At 49.2% G+C, this 13669-nt stretch overlaps 1 protein-coding gene across 4 annotated transcripts in view; it reads right to left on the minus strand.

The window, feature by feature from the left end:
- Positions 1-3053: 3053 nt before the first annotated feature.
- The window catches only part of PRCP (prolylcarboxypeptidase), a 76947-nt gene continuing 66331 nt past the window's right edge, over positions 3054-13669 (minus strand). For 3 of the 4 annotated variants that reach the window (XM_030558368.1, XM_030558384.1, XM_030558378.1), the window contains exon 9: positions 3054-6685. In XM_030558368.1, coding sequence (XP_030414228.1) covers positions 6481-6685 — 205 coding nt within the window. In that variant the 3' untranslated portion in view covers positions 3054-6480. The remainder of the gene's footprint in view (positions 6686-13669) is intronic. The other variant, XM_030558372.1, reaches the window with a different exon arrangement.

The following is a 13669-nucleotide window of genomic DNA, read 5'->3' on the forward strand; positions in this document are numbered from 1 at the left end:
GTAACCCCCTTGGGGGTTATATATGATTAATAGCAACTAAACCTTGCATAGGAGGCAGAAGGGTTAAAAAGTCCCTTTTTTTTTTAAAACCCTCTATGACATTTGTAAAATAGTCCATTTCGAACATGCCTGGTGTGTGCCTAACAGTGCACATGATTGGCTAGTGTAACACGAAGAGTTTATCAAAAGGCACAGAGAGTGTGAGTAGAAAGAACATGGATGACAAACCCATCAATGGCCACAGGGAGATAGTCTCTCATTGCAGTGCTGTAAGTTACTCTGAAGCCTAAATGGAAAGGCTCTTGGATCTTAGCCAAGAGCAGTGCACTCACTCCAACAGCATCTATCATCTTCTCACTTACCTTGCCCAGGAAGGAGAAGCTGGAGACAAGGCAGTAGCTGCCAAGATGCTTAGAGGTAAGAGATCTTATACCCTTCTTGAGCCTGGACACTTGGGTGGTAACATGCCCCTTCTGACTGCCAGATTCTGATACTCTGACTCATATTGAAAGCATCTAACTCCACAAGTGACCAGACAGACTGCTCATCACGTTGGGCACTAGTTAAGATAAATAGGGGCATTACACTCTGGCCCTTAATGAAGAAATTTACTATGCCAGCCAGCAGTGGGACACACTATTCCCTACCAACTTTGCCTGGGCAAAGCATGAGTCCATTTCACAGGGTGTGACAAATTTCACTTAGAGCTTTCAGGGGAGAATGCTGTATTTACAGTACAAGTTGTAATGTTTCACCTTCAGCTCTCCGAGCAAAGCCTCAGGAAGGCAAGTCGGCCATTTTTTACTTCATTTTTACTTGTTGGAGGACTTGAAGTCTGTTATGTTCTAATTAGGGCCTCATTTAGGGTCCCCCAGCCTCCTTCCATGCTTGTGAACTCAATCCTTCCTCATATTGAGCTTATTCCCTGCTGGGCTGATATTCAAAGGCATGCATGGGAGTTTGGCAGCTCTCATTGGGATTTGGGCCTAACCATCTTCTGGGTCTTTGGAAATCTCCTCCACTTGAATCTTAAATCCTCAAAACTCTTTCCATAAACCTTGTCTGCTGCATTCTGGTACCCAGTTCTTTACTAAGACAAATTCAAGCCATCAGTTCCAAACTTTCTCATTTATTCTCTCTGTTGTTAAGTAGGTGAGCCTATGTGACAGGGTCCCTGGGGTGCAACCTGGACTGTGGGACTACTAAGCCCTCCAAATGCACCAACCTGGGCTGCCTCTCACTGTGATGCTGGTGTGAACCTGCAAGCCCCGACAGGCTCTGCACTTAAGAGCCATCCACAGGCAGGGACGCAGCTGAGTTACTTCAGTGATCTCTCAGCCACTCATCAATAGAGAGGCTCCAGCCAATGCCCCCTAACTCCCCAGTCTTACACTCCAGAGCTGTACCATCTTGCCCTGGACGGAAGCCTGACCAGTGTAAGTTCATTACTTAGTTCGCCACTTCCTCATAGGAAAGTGGACATGTGCCAGCCTTTGTAAGCTGAGCTGAGATTCCCCCAGCTACTTCAACTATTGCACACTGTTCTGGGTAAGATATAAAACAGATTAACTATAGAAAGATCAATTTTAAGCAGGCATAGAGATCAGTTAGAAACAAAAATAACTTTAACAGACTAAGCAAGATTTCAATCAAGCAATGTCTCACTTTAACAGATGGTAAAAGCAGGTTACCATTCCTCTGTATACAGACTGCACCACTTTCCACACTGGGACCAAACTTCCCCAGTTCAAAGTCTTTTCCTTGCAGATGTTCTTCCATGTTTTGAGATGGGGGAGGAGAGAGGCCAAATGATGATGTCACTGTCCCTCTTTATACTTTCTTCCAGCTGCTAGAAAGATCCTTTCTGTGACGTGGGGGTCGGGCTGCCCCCATTGGCCAAGCAGTTTCAACTGCACACATACCTTCTCTAAGGAGTCTCTGGGATAGAGGATTCTTTTCTTGGTGGGCCATCAACGCTGCCTGGCCCTTCTTTGTTGCAACTGAAAGGCTGGCTGAGGGTGTTTCCAACCTCACAACATATTTCAGTAACATACATAGCAATACTTCATAACTTCACATACAATGTTCAATAGATGGAGGATTTTAATATGATATCTCACAAGGCATACTTTGTAGAAATTGCATCATTATATGGCAGTGGTAAATATGGGGGTTCCAGGGTGCGACTTTGAGGTCCAGAGTGTCACAGCCAGGATAGCTTCTCCTCGAGATGGAGTTTAGATTTTTTTGGTAGCCTCTTTGACAATGCAGGTTTGACTGTATTAGAGATCTAGGTCAGTGGTTTTCAACCTTTTTTCATTTGCGGACCCCTAAAAATATTCAAATGGAAATGCAGACCCCTTTGGAAATCTTAGACATAATCTATAGGACACCAAGGGGTCTGCAGACCACAATTGAAAACTACTGGTTTAAGTAGCTAAAGTTACCTATGAGCACAGTATACTATAGATAGCAGCTATTCAAACTTCTCCCCAGCAGCCTGCAGCCCCAGTCTGTATGGAATGACCCTGTGGGTGACATGGCATTTCAGCCTGCTCAGTCCTATCTAATCTTCAGCATTTGAGACTGTCAATTAGTGCCAAGAATACTAGTGGTTTCCATGATGCTTGTCTATCTAGATACTTACATGACCCTCATATCAGTGTAGTATGAGAGAAGACATTTGTCTATTAGGGTCTGGATTGAGACTAACAAAAACCAGCAATCAGATTGCAACTTGCACTCACCTGGCTAGGTTCAAACCATACTAGAGGGGAAAAGGTTATTTGCTCATTACCAAGTTCCTGAACCATCTAATCCCCCAAGCAGTTAAGAATTAAAACAGTTTTCTTATTTGAACCAGTTTGGGGCATCTGAACACCTGACCCCTTGGATATTACAAAGCAGTGATAACTTAATAACGGCATATTTAGCTTACTTTCCCTATCTGGGGCTCAAGCATAAACTAGAAAACTAACTTACAGAAATGCTGACAGACCCCAATGTCTGTCTAATATCAGCAATCTGCTTACTTTAAAAATGAAACAAGCAACTTCCAGAAATTCACATTTATTTATCTTTAATACTTGTTACAGCATATTTTTGTCATACAGATTTCAATTTCAAAACCTTCTAGCTGTAAGATCCATTGTTACTGGTTTTTGATTCACATATCAGTGCTACACCTAGAAATTTAAATTATTTGCTTTATTTTATGCATTTTTCCCCCAAAAGGCAACATATACTTAAAACAAAAAAATTCACAGTACACACAGAGAACAAAAGTGTTTCTAGTGTATCTGGGAATATCTTCTTGAAGGGCATGAAATATGGTCCTGTCATGATACAGCTGGGCAAAGAAAGTAACAATCCTATCCCAGCTCTTGATAGTCTAATGTGCATGACATAAAAGCAGGGAAAGTTACATTTCAAAATGAGGTAGTCAATCTTTGTTGATGGTCATTCCCTAATACACACAAACTCTTGGACCAGGTCTGAAAGATCCTTTAAGGAAATAAGTACATAGATGGACCTACAGTTTCAGTGCGTAGGATGAAGGCCTGAAGAAAGCCCTGTTAAGCAGAACAGAGAACTGGTCACCTTGTTAAAAATCTAGGAAAAGTGGTAAGGGCCTGATCCAAAGCCCACTGAAGTGTATGGAAATACTCTGATGGGCTTTGAATCAAGCCCTTAGATACTAGAAGAACGGTACAGCCTGAGTTGGGCCTACAATAGATGGAAGCAATAACCATCTTCTAGAAATCTGAGCAAGGGACTGGATAAAGCTAATGGAAATATTGTTTTAATATAAAGATTTGGGGGCCAGAGTCAAAAAAAGGCCTTTTTACAACACTGAAAAAAAAATCTGAAATGTTCCTTTAAAAAAAAGAAAACAAAAATGCTACAGAAAATAGCAAAAAGGCTGAGATGGAGGGAGAGAAAGGAAAAAGATTTTTTTAAAGACAGTCGTTTTTGAAAACCAAAGCGTTTTCAAGACATTTTAGTTCAATCATCTCTAGATCTGACAATGTTCCCGCTGCAGTCAGCGGAAGTAGCTGGATTAGGCCTTTATCCTCTCCTTGGCTATGAGTGGTTTGTGCATTCCCAACGTTTAGATTCACTTAGTCAGTTCCCTTTCTTGCCTCCAATAAAGCATGTTAAAAATAAATCTAGATGCTATCTTAATACTATTGATTGTGTCTTCAGGTTTTAACTTTTGTTTGGCAGTGGATATAGGAAATGTGGTTAGTTTTTATTTGATCTAAAAAGTTTTAACACAAAAAAAAGTTAAGGCCACTATTTTATTGTAAAATGCGTGCACACACACCCCCCTCATAATGCTAGAAAATTGACCTATTTGAATGGACATTACTAATAATTGACAGATTTTAGTCCATTTCTAAAGAGCTCTTCCCCTTGCACTAGGATGCTTCTCTGGTCTTACTCTTTATAGGCTCCAAAGTGATTACCTGCTAAAGGCAGAGCGTGAAAGGTCCAGACTGCTGAACCTGAACATAAATGCCTCCTTGTTCAAATCATTCCCAGAACAGCGGAGCAAAAGCAAGGATATGCTAAGAGCTCTGTCAGTAAAAGAACCAGACGTACAGAGTGTTTCAAAAAAAATAAAGGTTCAAAATAAGATCTATTTTGTTCCTAGAAAATGCTGGATTTTGTGGGAATGTAACAAGCAGCCTGGAGTAAGAAGAAATGTTGTATTTTAGGCTAAAAAATACAAACAAAACTGGAATTCTAAGAGACCCTTGGGTCTGTTTGTTGCGTTGAGACTTTATGAAATGAAATTATCTAGTCCTGTTAGCCTAGAAAGGGGGCCTTTTGGAAGAAGTCTTTCATTGTGAACAAAGCCAAAGCTGCAAAGTGAGAGGATTCCCTCAGCCATTTATTAATGCCAAATATGCTGTCTCCATGAATTGGGCAGTTTGTCTCTTTTGGAAGCCCTACAGAAAACCAGCTAGAGCACCTGCCCTGCTGAGCACTGCCTCACACTTTGGGTTAATGGTGTCCCAACAGTTTAGCTGCGTTCTGAATAGTTTGCCCTGCAAACAATTTTTAAAAGGCCTTTATTGAACCACCATCAGCAACCAGACCATGCAGAATCTCATCAACACACAGAAAAGGAAAAGAAAACAAGGTCTAGCCCCAATTATGTGTCACTTAATATGATCTAGCTAGCATGAGTACTGTGTCAGGTTTCCTCTCCAGGAGAAGAGTTTAAAGAGTTTCCCAGTGATGCTCTGAAAAACGAACAAACAAACAAAAAATGAATAAAATGTTTGTGGGAAAGCAACAAGAAGGAAGAAAATACACACCTCTCTCTTTGGCAGCAGCAGATATCCTAGCCCTGGATCTAAGGGAAGCAGTGAGGGAGGAAGAAAAGTGATAAATTGTGCATGGCTAATCAGAGAATTAATCAACAAAAGTGTATTTAGGGGCCAGTCCTGTTTGTTCTGTGCAGAGAAGAGAAACAACCATACAGTATATGACAACTTGGTTATGACGTTGCTGAAAACAAGAAAAATATTTAGGTGATTCCTACTATTTTTTTTTTTTTTTAAAGCAGAAAAGTCTTTCCGCCCATGAAATCACATCCCAATGTGGTTCTGTTCCTACTCTAAAATAACTGCTCCTCTCTCCACCCCTCACCATATCAAAGTGGTTTGTATCCCCATGTAACTCTCCAGTACAGAGGCGACAAATGTCTGAAGCCAAAGGAACATGAAAACTCAGCTCCCTATCATGGTTTGTTTTTAACTGGAGGCTGGAAACAATAAAAGTTCTGCTGGAAAGCTTGGAGAGACTCGCAGTCACTAAAGACAAGGGTTTGCCTGTAGGAGGCAATACTCAGCAACTGAACAGATGTGATGTTTCACTCTCCAGGTTAGAGTATTAACTAATTAGTCTGTGTCTCACAGAAGACAGCATAGGTGCAGTTTGTGTTGATAGGGGCAAATTCTAGGGCAGATCTCAGCTGGGGAACTCCTGTCGGAGCTCTGGCAATTTACACCAGCTGAGACGCAGCCCCTACACTGAGATCCAGTTGAAATCAGTGAGAGCTTTGCCATGGAGTTTGGTGGTCCCTGCGTCTGGTCAAGCACACACTTCGTTAACTTTGGAAACTGATTTTGTGAGGATACACGGAGCCTTGCAGGAATCAGGCCCCACACAAGCATGTGGCAAAGAGGATGTAATGGAGCATTTGATAGTAGCAGAACAGGAAGGCATGCCACCATGGGTGACTCAATCCATGTACTTTATTGATTGAGGTTTGTCCAACTGACAGCCATCTCCTCTACCCCCCTCCCCCACCCCCCCGAGTGAAAGGCACAGTGCTGACAAGCAGGTAGTAAAGGAAGAGAGGAACCATGGGTGAACAACGTTTTGAATAGAACTCTGTAATAAGGGCCTGATCCTGCTCCCATTGAAGCCAATGGAGATAATGACCACCATTATTACAGTACCACTTTAGTGCTTATGCCTGGACTTTTCAATCCATTGCTTCATGTACTGAACTTCCAAGGCCCGGGCTTGCAGCACAGATTTGGGGTCACCGGGATTGCTGGCACGCAGGTCCAAGTGATGAGCTCCTTCTGGGATCACAATTGCAATGAGAGAGTCTGTGATATTCCGAGTCACTCCACCTCCAGACCACGGGTCCAATCCGCCATTGCTATAAGGAAAGTCCATATAGCCCGTTAGATTACAGTTAATATCCTGAGTGACAGTACCTGTGTGATAAAGCTAGGGGTCTCTCAACAGCCACTGTTACGATCAGAGATTCATTATTCAGGATAGACCCAAATTCTACAACAAATCCCCCTGCTCTGTGGTGTTCTGCTTCAGCATTCTGCCACTAACTACAGCCCAGACTGTCCCCTCCCACACGAAAAAGCCATGGAAAGGAACATCTCATGAGGACAACTCAGTGAAAAATTCAGTGCAAAGGTTACCGCAGATTGCCACACAAGGAATGGGGCCTTACTTGTTGATCCCAGGAGATGAGAAGAAGCCACAGGGAAGGAGAATATGGCCCTGTCTGCCCACTCTCCTAGCAGAAGGGCTCCCTTAGGCCTACCCAAGTGAATGGGGCTACTTGTGGAATAACATACCACACAGTGGGGTGTAAGGGTATCACATTCTGGCTCAGTATGATTTGTATGAACTCCTTGGGGAGACATTTCTTCCCCCAGTGAAATCCAGCTCCTCATGAGACAGAATGTGGCCTTTCTTTCACAGAATTCAGCAACAACATGCAACAGCTTAAACATGAACTGAAGTAGCCTACATTCACTTAAACTTACTGGGGGAATTGAGCCATCTTCATTTGCAAATTTGCATTCAAATGGGTATACTTTTCAACACAGAATAAGAGTGACTGTCACAGAGTGATAGGTCAATATACTTCTATCTTCTCTTTTCCCTTCTGCACTTTCGGTACCAAACCATTTATTTAGGCCTTTATTTTAATGCCTTTTCTGCAAAAATAATGGAGCAACTTCCCTGTTTTTACAGATGGGTCAACTGGGAAAGGTCCAAGTTTTTCAAAGTGCCCATGAATTTTGGGTGCCCAGCTGGAGACTCCACGGTGGACAATTCTGAAAATTCAAGCCCTACAGGCAACAATCTAAACCCCACTGAAATCAATGGGAGGCTTTCCACTGGCTTTGGATCAGGTCCAATGTGCTTTACCCAAGTCTATACAGCAAATCCTATTTCTAAACAAACTGAATACAGATAAAATCCTCACCAGTTCCAGAATGCTCCCTTTTACAGACTAATCTCCTTTTAGCCTGGGTCCAGCAATCACTCACACCCCTTGCCCACTGTCCTTTGTTCCAGTTTCTTTCAAGTATCCTGGGGGGTAGAGAGGCTCTATCTTTAGCCAGCTGAAGACAAAATGGAGGGGTCTCCCAGGGGTTTAAATAGACTCTCTCGTGAGTGAAGACCCCCTCCTCACTCCTATGCAAAGTCCAGCTCCAAGATGGAGTTTAGGAGTCACCTGGGTAAGTCACATGTCCATGCATGACTCACAGTTTTCAATGGTACCATCCATTGTTTACAATCTACCTTGAACGGCCTCAAGTAGACTTCTTATGTGGATTGGAGCATTCCAAGATCCATTGTCCTTTAAGTGTTTCTTGATTAGGTACTTAATTTCAACATTCCTTTCTCCAGGAACTGACCAAATGTTCTACTAAAGTTATTTAGAAATCAAGCCAGTACACAGCCAACATTTATAACATTTATAACTTCGAATACAAAAATGATACATGCATACAAATAGGAATAATACAATCAGTAGATCATAACCTTTACGGAGATATGCTACATGGCATATGTAGCATAAAACACATTCTAAGCATATTTTCATAAAGCCTTATGGGAGGTACCATCACACAGATGCCTAGAGGGACAGGGGTCTGTTAATATCTCATAGCCATAGTGTTTCATAAAAATCAGTCAATTACACTCAAAACATTTATCTCTATCTCCAACTTTTGACCTTGAAGAACTACAAATAAAAACTGACTGTTCTTCTTCGAGTGATTGCTCACATCCATTCCAGTTAGGTGTGCGCGCCGCGCGTGCACGTTCGTCGGAAACTTTTTTACCCTAGCAACTCCAGTGGGCCGGCAGGTCGCCCCCTAGAGTGGCGCCGCCATGGCGCTCTATATATACCCCTGCCGGCCCGCCGCTCCTCAGTTCCTTCTTACCGCCGTGTCGGTCGTTGGAACTGTGGAGCGCGGCTTAGCTGTCCTCCACGTCCCTAGCTCTCCTAGTTCTCTATCGCTTGTCTATCGTTTATCTCTAGTTCCATATAGTTGTTAATTAGTTTGTTAAGTAGATAGTTTAGTTAAATAGTTGTTAAGTAGTTCTTTGCCGGGGGCTTAGCCCTTCCCGGCACCCGGCGCCAGGCTCATGCCTGTTTCGCCGGGCTTCAAGCAGTGTGCGGCCTGCAAGAAGCCCATGCCTACCAGCGATCCCCACGAAGCGTGCCTGAAGTGCCTCGGGGAATCGCACAGATCTGACAAGTGCCGCATCTGTAAGGCTTTTAAGCCGAGGACAAAAAAGGAGAGGGATCAGAGGCTCCGAACTCTCCTAATGGAGGCGGCACTTGACCCGTCGGCTTCGCAGGCCGTGGTATCGGCACCGGCACCGGATCGCTCCGGCACCGAGAAGACTCCCCGGCACCGACCTTCTCCGGCACCGGAATCAGAGCCAAGGCCGTCGAAGTCTGATACTCCGGCCAGGCAGACCCGGCTTGAGCGCCAGGCCTCGACATCGGCCGCGGCGCCGCCGGCACCGTCAGCACCGTTGACTCCGGGCCCGGCGGGTCCGTTGAGTCCGGTGCCGCCGAGCTCCCCCATGAGATCTGGGGTTGAGATAGTGGTCCCATCCACACCGGAGACCTTCGCCTCGGCTCGGGACCTTATTGCCCTGACTGAGCCCACTCGGCTGCCACCCCCGGTACCTCCGGTGCGGGTTGTGTCCAGAGGCAAGCCCATGCTGTCGGCGCCGCCCAGAGACAGTCGTTCGCCATCCAGGTCCCGACGTCTTGGGCGCTCCAGATCCCGACGCCGCTCGCAGTCCCGGCACCGCTCCCCTCAGCGGTACCGGTCGCACTCGCGGCAACGGTCGGCATCGAGACGGTCGCGGTCAGGCTCCAGTCGGCGACACCGGCACCGCGACTCCAGGAGCAGGTCCCGACGCTACTCGCCGCACCGGTCGACCTCCCGGCACCGAGCTGGTGGCAGGTCCCGGTCTCGGTCGACCTCCCGGCGCCGAGCTGGTGGTAGGTCCCGGTCGACCTCCCGGCACCGAGCTGGTGGCAGGTCCCGGTCGACCTCCCGGCACCGAGCTGGTGGCAGGTCCCGGTACCGAAGCGGCACCCGGTACCGATCAGGATCCCGGCACCGTGATAGATCCCGGTCCCGATCCCGGTCCCGGCACCGATATGACTCCCGGCACCGGTCCCCGGCACCGAGACGATCCTCCGTGCCGGCCCGCGCAGACCCTTACCATCCGGGGTCGGCCCCGCCGTGGCCCTCGAGACAGCCGTCCGTATCTTCCCAGACGGACAGTGGGTCTGCGCTGGGCACCGACCGGCAGGCGGCGCTGTTCGGGGATCCGCCGCTGCAAGACCAAGGCCCACAACAGTGGGGATTCTGGACACCCTGGGCATACCATCAGGCCCAGGGCCCCCAGCAGCTCCCTGCTAGACCGGCGACTGCGGAGCGTAGGGCCCCTGAAGCCTCCTTGTCTCGCCCCCCTCCCTCCCCGGAAGGGGACGAAGGGTCCAAACAGCAGGACTCCGCTGTGGCTCCGGAGGCAGAGGCGAGGGCTGAGGAAGACCCTCAGTTGGACACTATCGTGCCTGGGGTCTCATCATCCTCCTCCCCGGATGAGGCGGTGGCGGGTACCTCCTCCAACAGTCCCCCCCCGCTGGATCTCAGGGCGCACCAGGACCTCCTCAGGCGATTGGCTCAAAACCTGAGTCTGCAGGCAGAGGAGGTCTCGGAGATAGAGGACCCAATTGTCACCATCCTCTCTTCTGATGCTCCCACCAGGGTCGCCCTGCCCTTCATACGGACCATCCAGGCCAATGCCAATACTATCTGGCAGTCCCCGGCCTCCATCCCTCCGACAGCGAAAGGAGTCGAGAGAAAGTACATGGCCCCTTCTAGGGGCTATGAATATCTACATGTTCACCCGACTCCCGGTTCACTGGTAGTGCAATCGGTGAACGATAGGGAGCGTCACGGCCAGGAGGCTCCGGCCCCCAAGTCCAGAGAGGCCAGGCGGATGGACCTCCTTGGCCGTAAGGTGTATTCGGCTGGGGCGCTGCAGCTCAGGGTCTCTAACCAGCAGGCCCTGCTGAGCAGATACGCCTTTAACTCCTGGGTGGCAGTGGACAAATTTAAGGAGCTGCTGCCACAGGATGCTCGCCAAGAGTTTACGGCCATCTTGGACGAAGGCAAGAAGGTCGCACGCACGGCCTTACAAGCCTCCTTGGACGCTGCGGACTCGGCTGCCCGCACCCTTGCGTCAGGAGTTACGATGCGTCGCATCTCCTGGCTGCAGGTTTCCGGCCTTCCGCCGGAGCTCCAGCACACTATACAGGACCTTCCTTTCGAAGGCCAGGGCCTGTTTTCCGATAAGACAGACCCCAGACTCAAGAGTCTAAAAGACAACAGGGTCATCATGCGGTCCCTCGGGATGCACACCCCCGTGACGCAGCGTAGACCCTTTAGGTCGCAACAACAGCAACAACGTAGGCCGTTTTCCCAGTTCCGCCAGCGGCAGGACCTTTACAGGCGCCGCGGCAGGAACGGCAGGCGCAGGCAGTCTGGGAACCAAGGGGGGCAGAACCAAGGCTCCTCAAAACCCCCGCCTGGTCCTAAGCCTTCATTTTGAAGGTGCGCCCGAGGGCGCGGTAACAGTTTCCCCTATGGATCCTTTCCCCCCGTTTTCAAACCGCCTTTCGTTTTTCCTCCCGGCGTGGTCCCAAATAACATCGGACCGCTGGGTCTTAAGCCTGGTGCAGACGGGATACCGCCTGCAGTTTGTTTCGTTTCCTCCTTCCCGCCCTCCTTCCTCGTCCCTCTTCAGGGACCCCTCTCACGAGCAATTCCTTCGGCAGGAGGTGCAGACGCTCCTCAGCAAAGGAGCTATAGAGGCGGTTCCGGAAAACGAGAAAGGCAAGGGGTTTTATTCCCGCTACTTTCTGATCCCCAAGGCCAAGGGGGGCCTCAGGCCTATCCTCGACCTGCGAGAACTCAACAAATACCTCGTGAAGTTGAAGTTCCGCATGGTATCCCTGGGGACCATTATTCCATCCCTGGATCCGGGAGACTGGTACGCCGCCCTCGACATGCAGGACGCGTATTTCCACATTGCCATTTGGCCGCGCCACAGACGCTTTCTCCGCTTCGTTGTGGGGGCTCTTCATTATCAGTTTGCAGTCCTCCCATTCGGCCTGTCCACGGCCCCGAGGGTGTTTACAAAATGCATGGCAGTTGTCGTGGCGCATCTTCGGCGCAACCGTGTCCACGTGTTCCCTTATCTGGACGACTGGTTGATTCGGGGCACGTCGGAACAGCAGGTCAACAGCCATGTCCGCATGATCACCGCCATATTTGCAAGTCTGGGCCTCTTGATAAACACAGACAAGTCCACTCTGAGGCCCACGCAGAAGGTGGAATTTATCGGGGCCGTCTTGGATGCCACTGTGGGCAGGGCCTCGCTGCCTCTGCAACGGTTCCAGACCATGGCGGCGATCGTTCAACGTTTGCGGTCAGCCCCATTGACGTCAGTGAGGACATGTCTAACCCTGTTAGGCCACATGGCGGCGTGCACTTTTGTGACCGGCTACGCTCGGCTCCACATGAGGCCTCTCCAGCTGTGGCTTATCAGTCGTTACAGGCCGCAAAGGCAACCTTTAGACATGTTAGTCACAATCCCCCAGAAGGTCTTAGATTCTCTCGGCTGGTGGTTAGACCAGTCCGTATTATGTGCGGGTCTTCCCTTTCACCCCTCTCAGCCATCGGTATCCCTGACAACGGATGCCTCAGATCTAGGCTGGGGGGCCCACCTAGGGACCCTGCGGACACAGGGCCTGTGGTGCCAGGAGGAGGTGGGGCTCCACATCAACATACGGGAGTTGAGAGCGGTCCGCCTTGCTTGTCAAGCGTTTTGTCATCAGCTTCAGGGTCGTTGTGTCGCCGTGTTCACGGACAACACGACGACCATGTACTATATCAACAAGCAGGGCGGCACCAGGTCCTCCTCCCTGTGCCACGAGGCGATACGTCTCTGGGACTTTTGCGTAGCCCACTCCATTCACCTCAGGGCTTCCTTCCTCCCTGGAGTACGGAACACTCTGGCAGATCGATTGAGCAGATCCTTCCTGTCACACGAGTGGTCCCTTCGCCCGGACGTCGCTCTCTCCATTTTCCGGAGGTGGGGTTATCCCCGGGTGGACCTCTTCGCGTCCAAGGGGAACAGGAAGTGCCAAGCGTTCTGCTCCTTTCAGGGCAGGGAGCCGGGGTCGATAGCGGATGCCTTCCTCATCCAGTGGTCGACCCACCTGTACTATGCATTTCCCCCGTTCCCTCTGGTCCACAAGGTCCTCCTGAAGGTGCGCAGGGACAGGGCTCTCGTGATCATGGTGGCCCCGGCGTGGCCCAGGCAGCACTGGTACACCATGCTGCTGGACTTGGCCATAGCCGACCCAGTTCCCCTGCCCCTTCATCCGGACCTGATTACCCAGGACCACGGGACCCTCTGTCACCCAGACCTGCAGTCGCTGCACCTAGCGGCGTGGCTCCTGCGTGGCTGACTGGTTCAGAGCTGCGCTGCTCTACGCCTGTGAGAGAGGTGCTCTTGAGCAGCAGGAAACCGTCCACAAGAGCCACATATTCAGCGAAATGGAAGCGCTTCTCCTGTTGGTGCGTAGAGAGAAATCTCCGCCCTATGGAAGTTTCGGTTTCCGAAATCTTAGACTACGTTTTGTCCCTCAAAGGGCAAGGTCTGGCCTTATCGTCGTTGCGAGTCCACCTAGTAGCTATCTCCACCTTTCACCCGGGTGCGGACGGTCGCTCCGTTTTTTCTCACCCGACGGTGTCGAGATTCCTTAAAGGGCTGGAACGTTTAT

The sequence above is a fragment of the Gopherus evgoodei genome, chromosome 1 (genome assembly GCF_007399415.2).
Source record: "Gopherus evgoodei ecotype Sinaloan lineage chromosome 1, rGopEvg1_v1.p, whole genome shotgun sequence".
Classification (NCBI taxonomy): domain Eukaryota; kingdom Metazoa; phylum Chordata; order Testudines; family Testudinidae; genus Gopherus; species Gopherus evgoodei.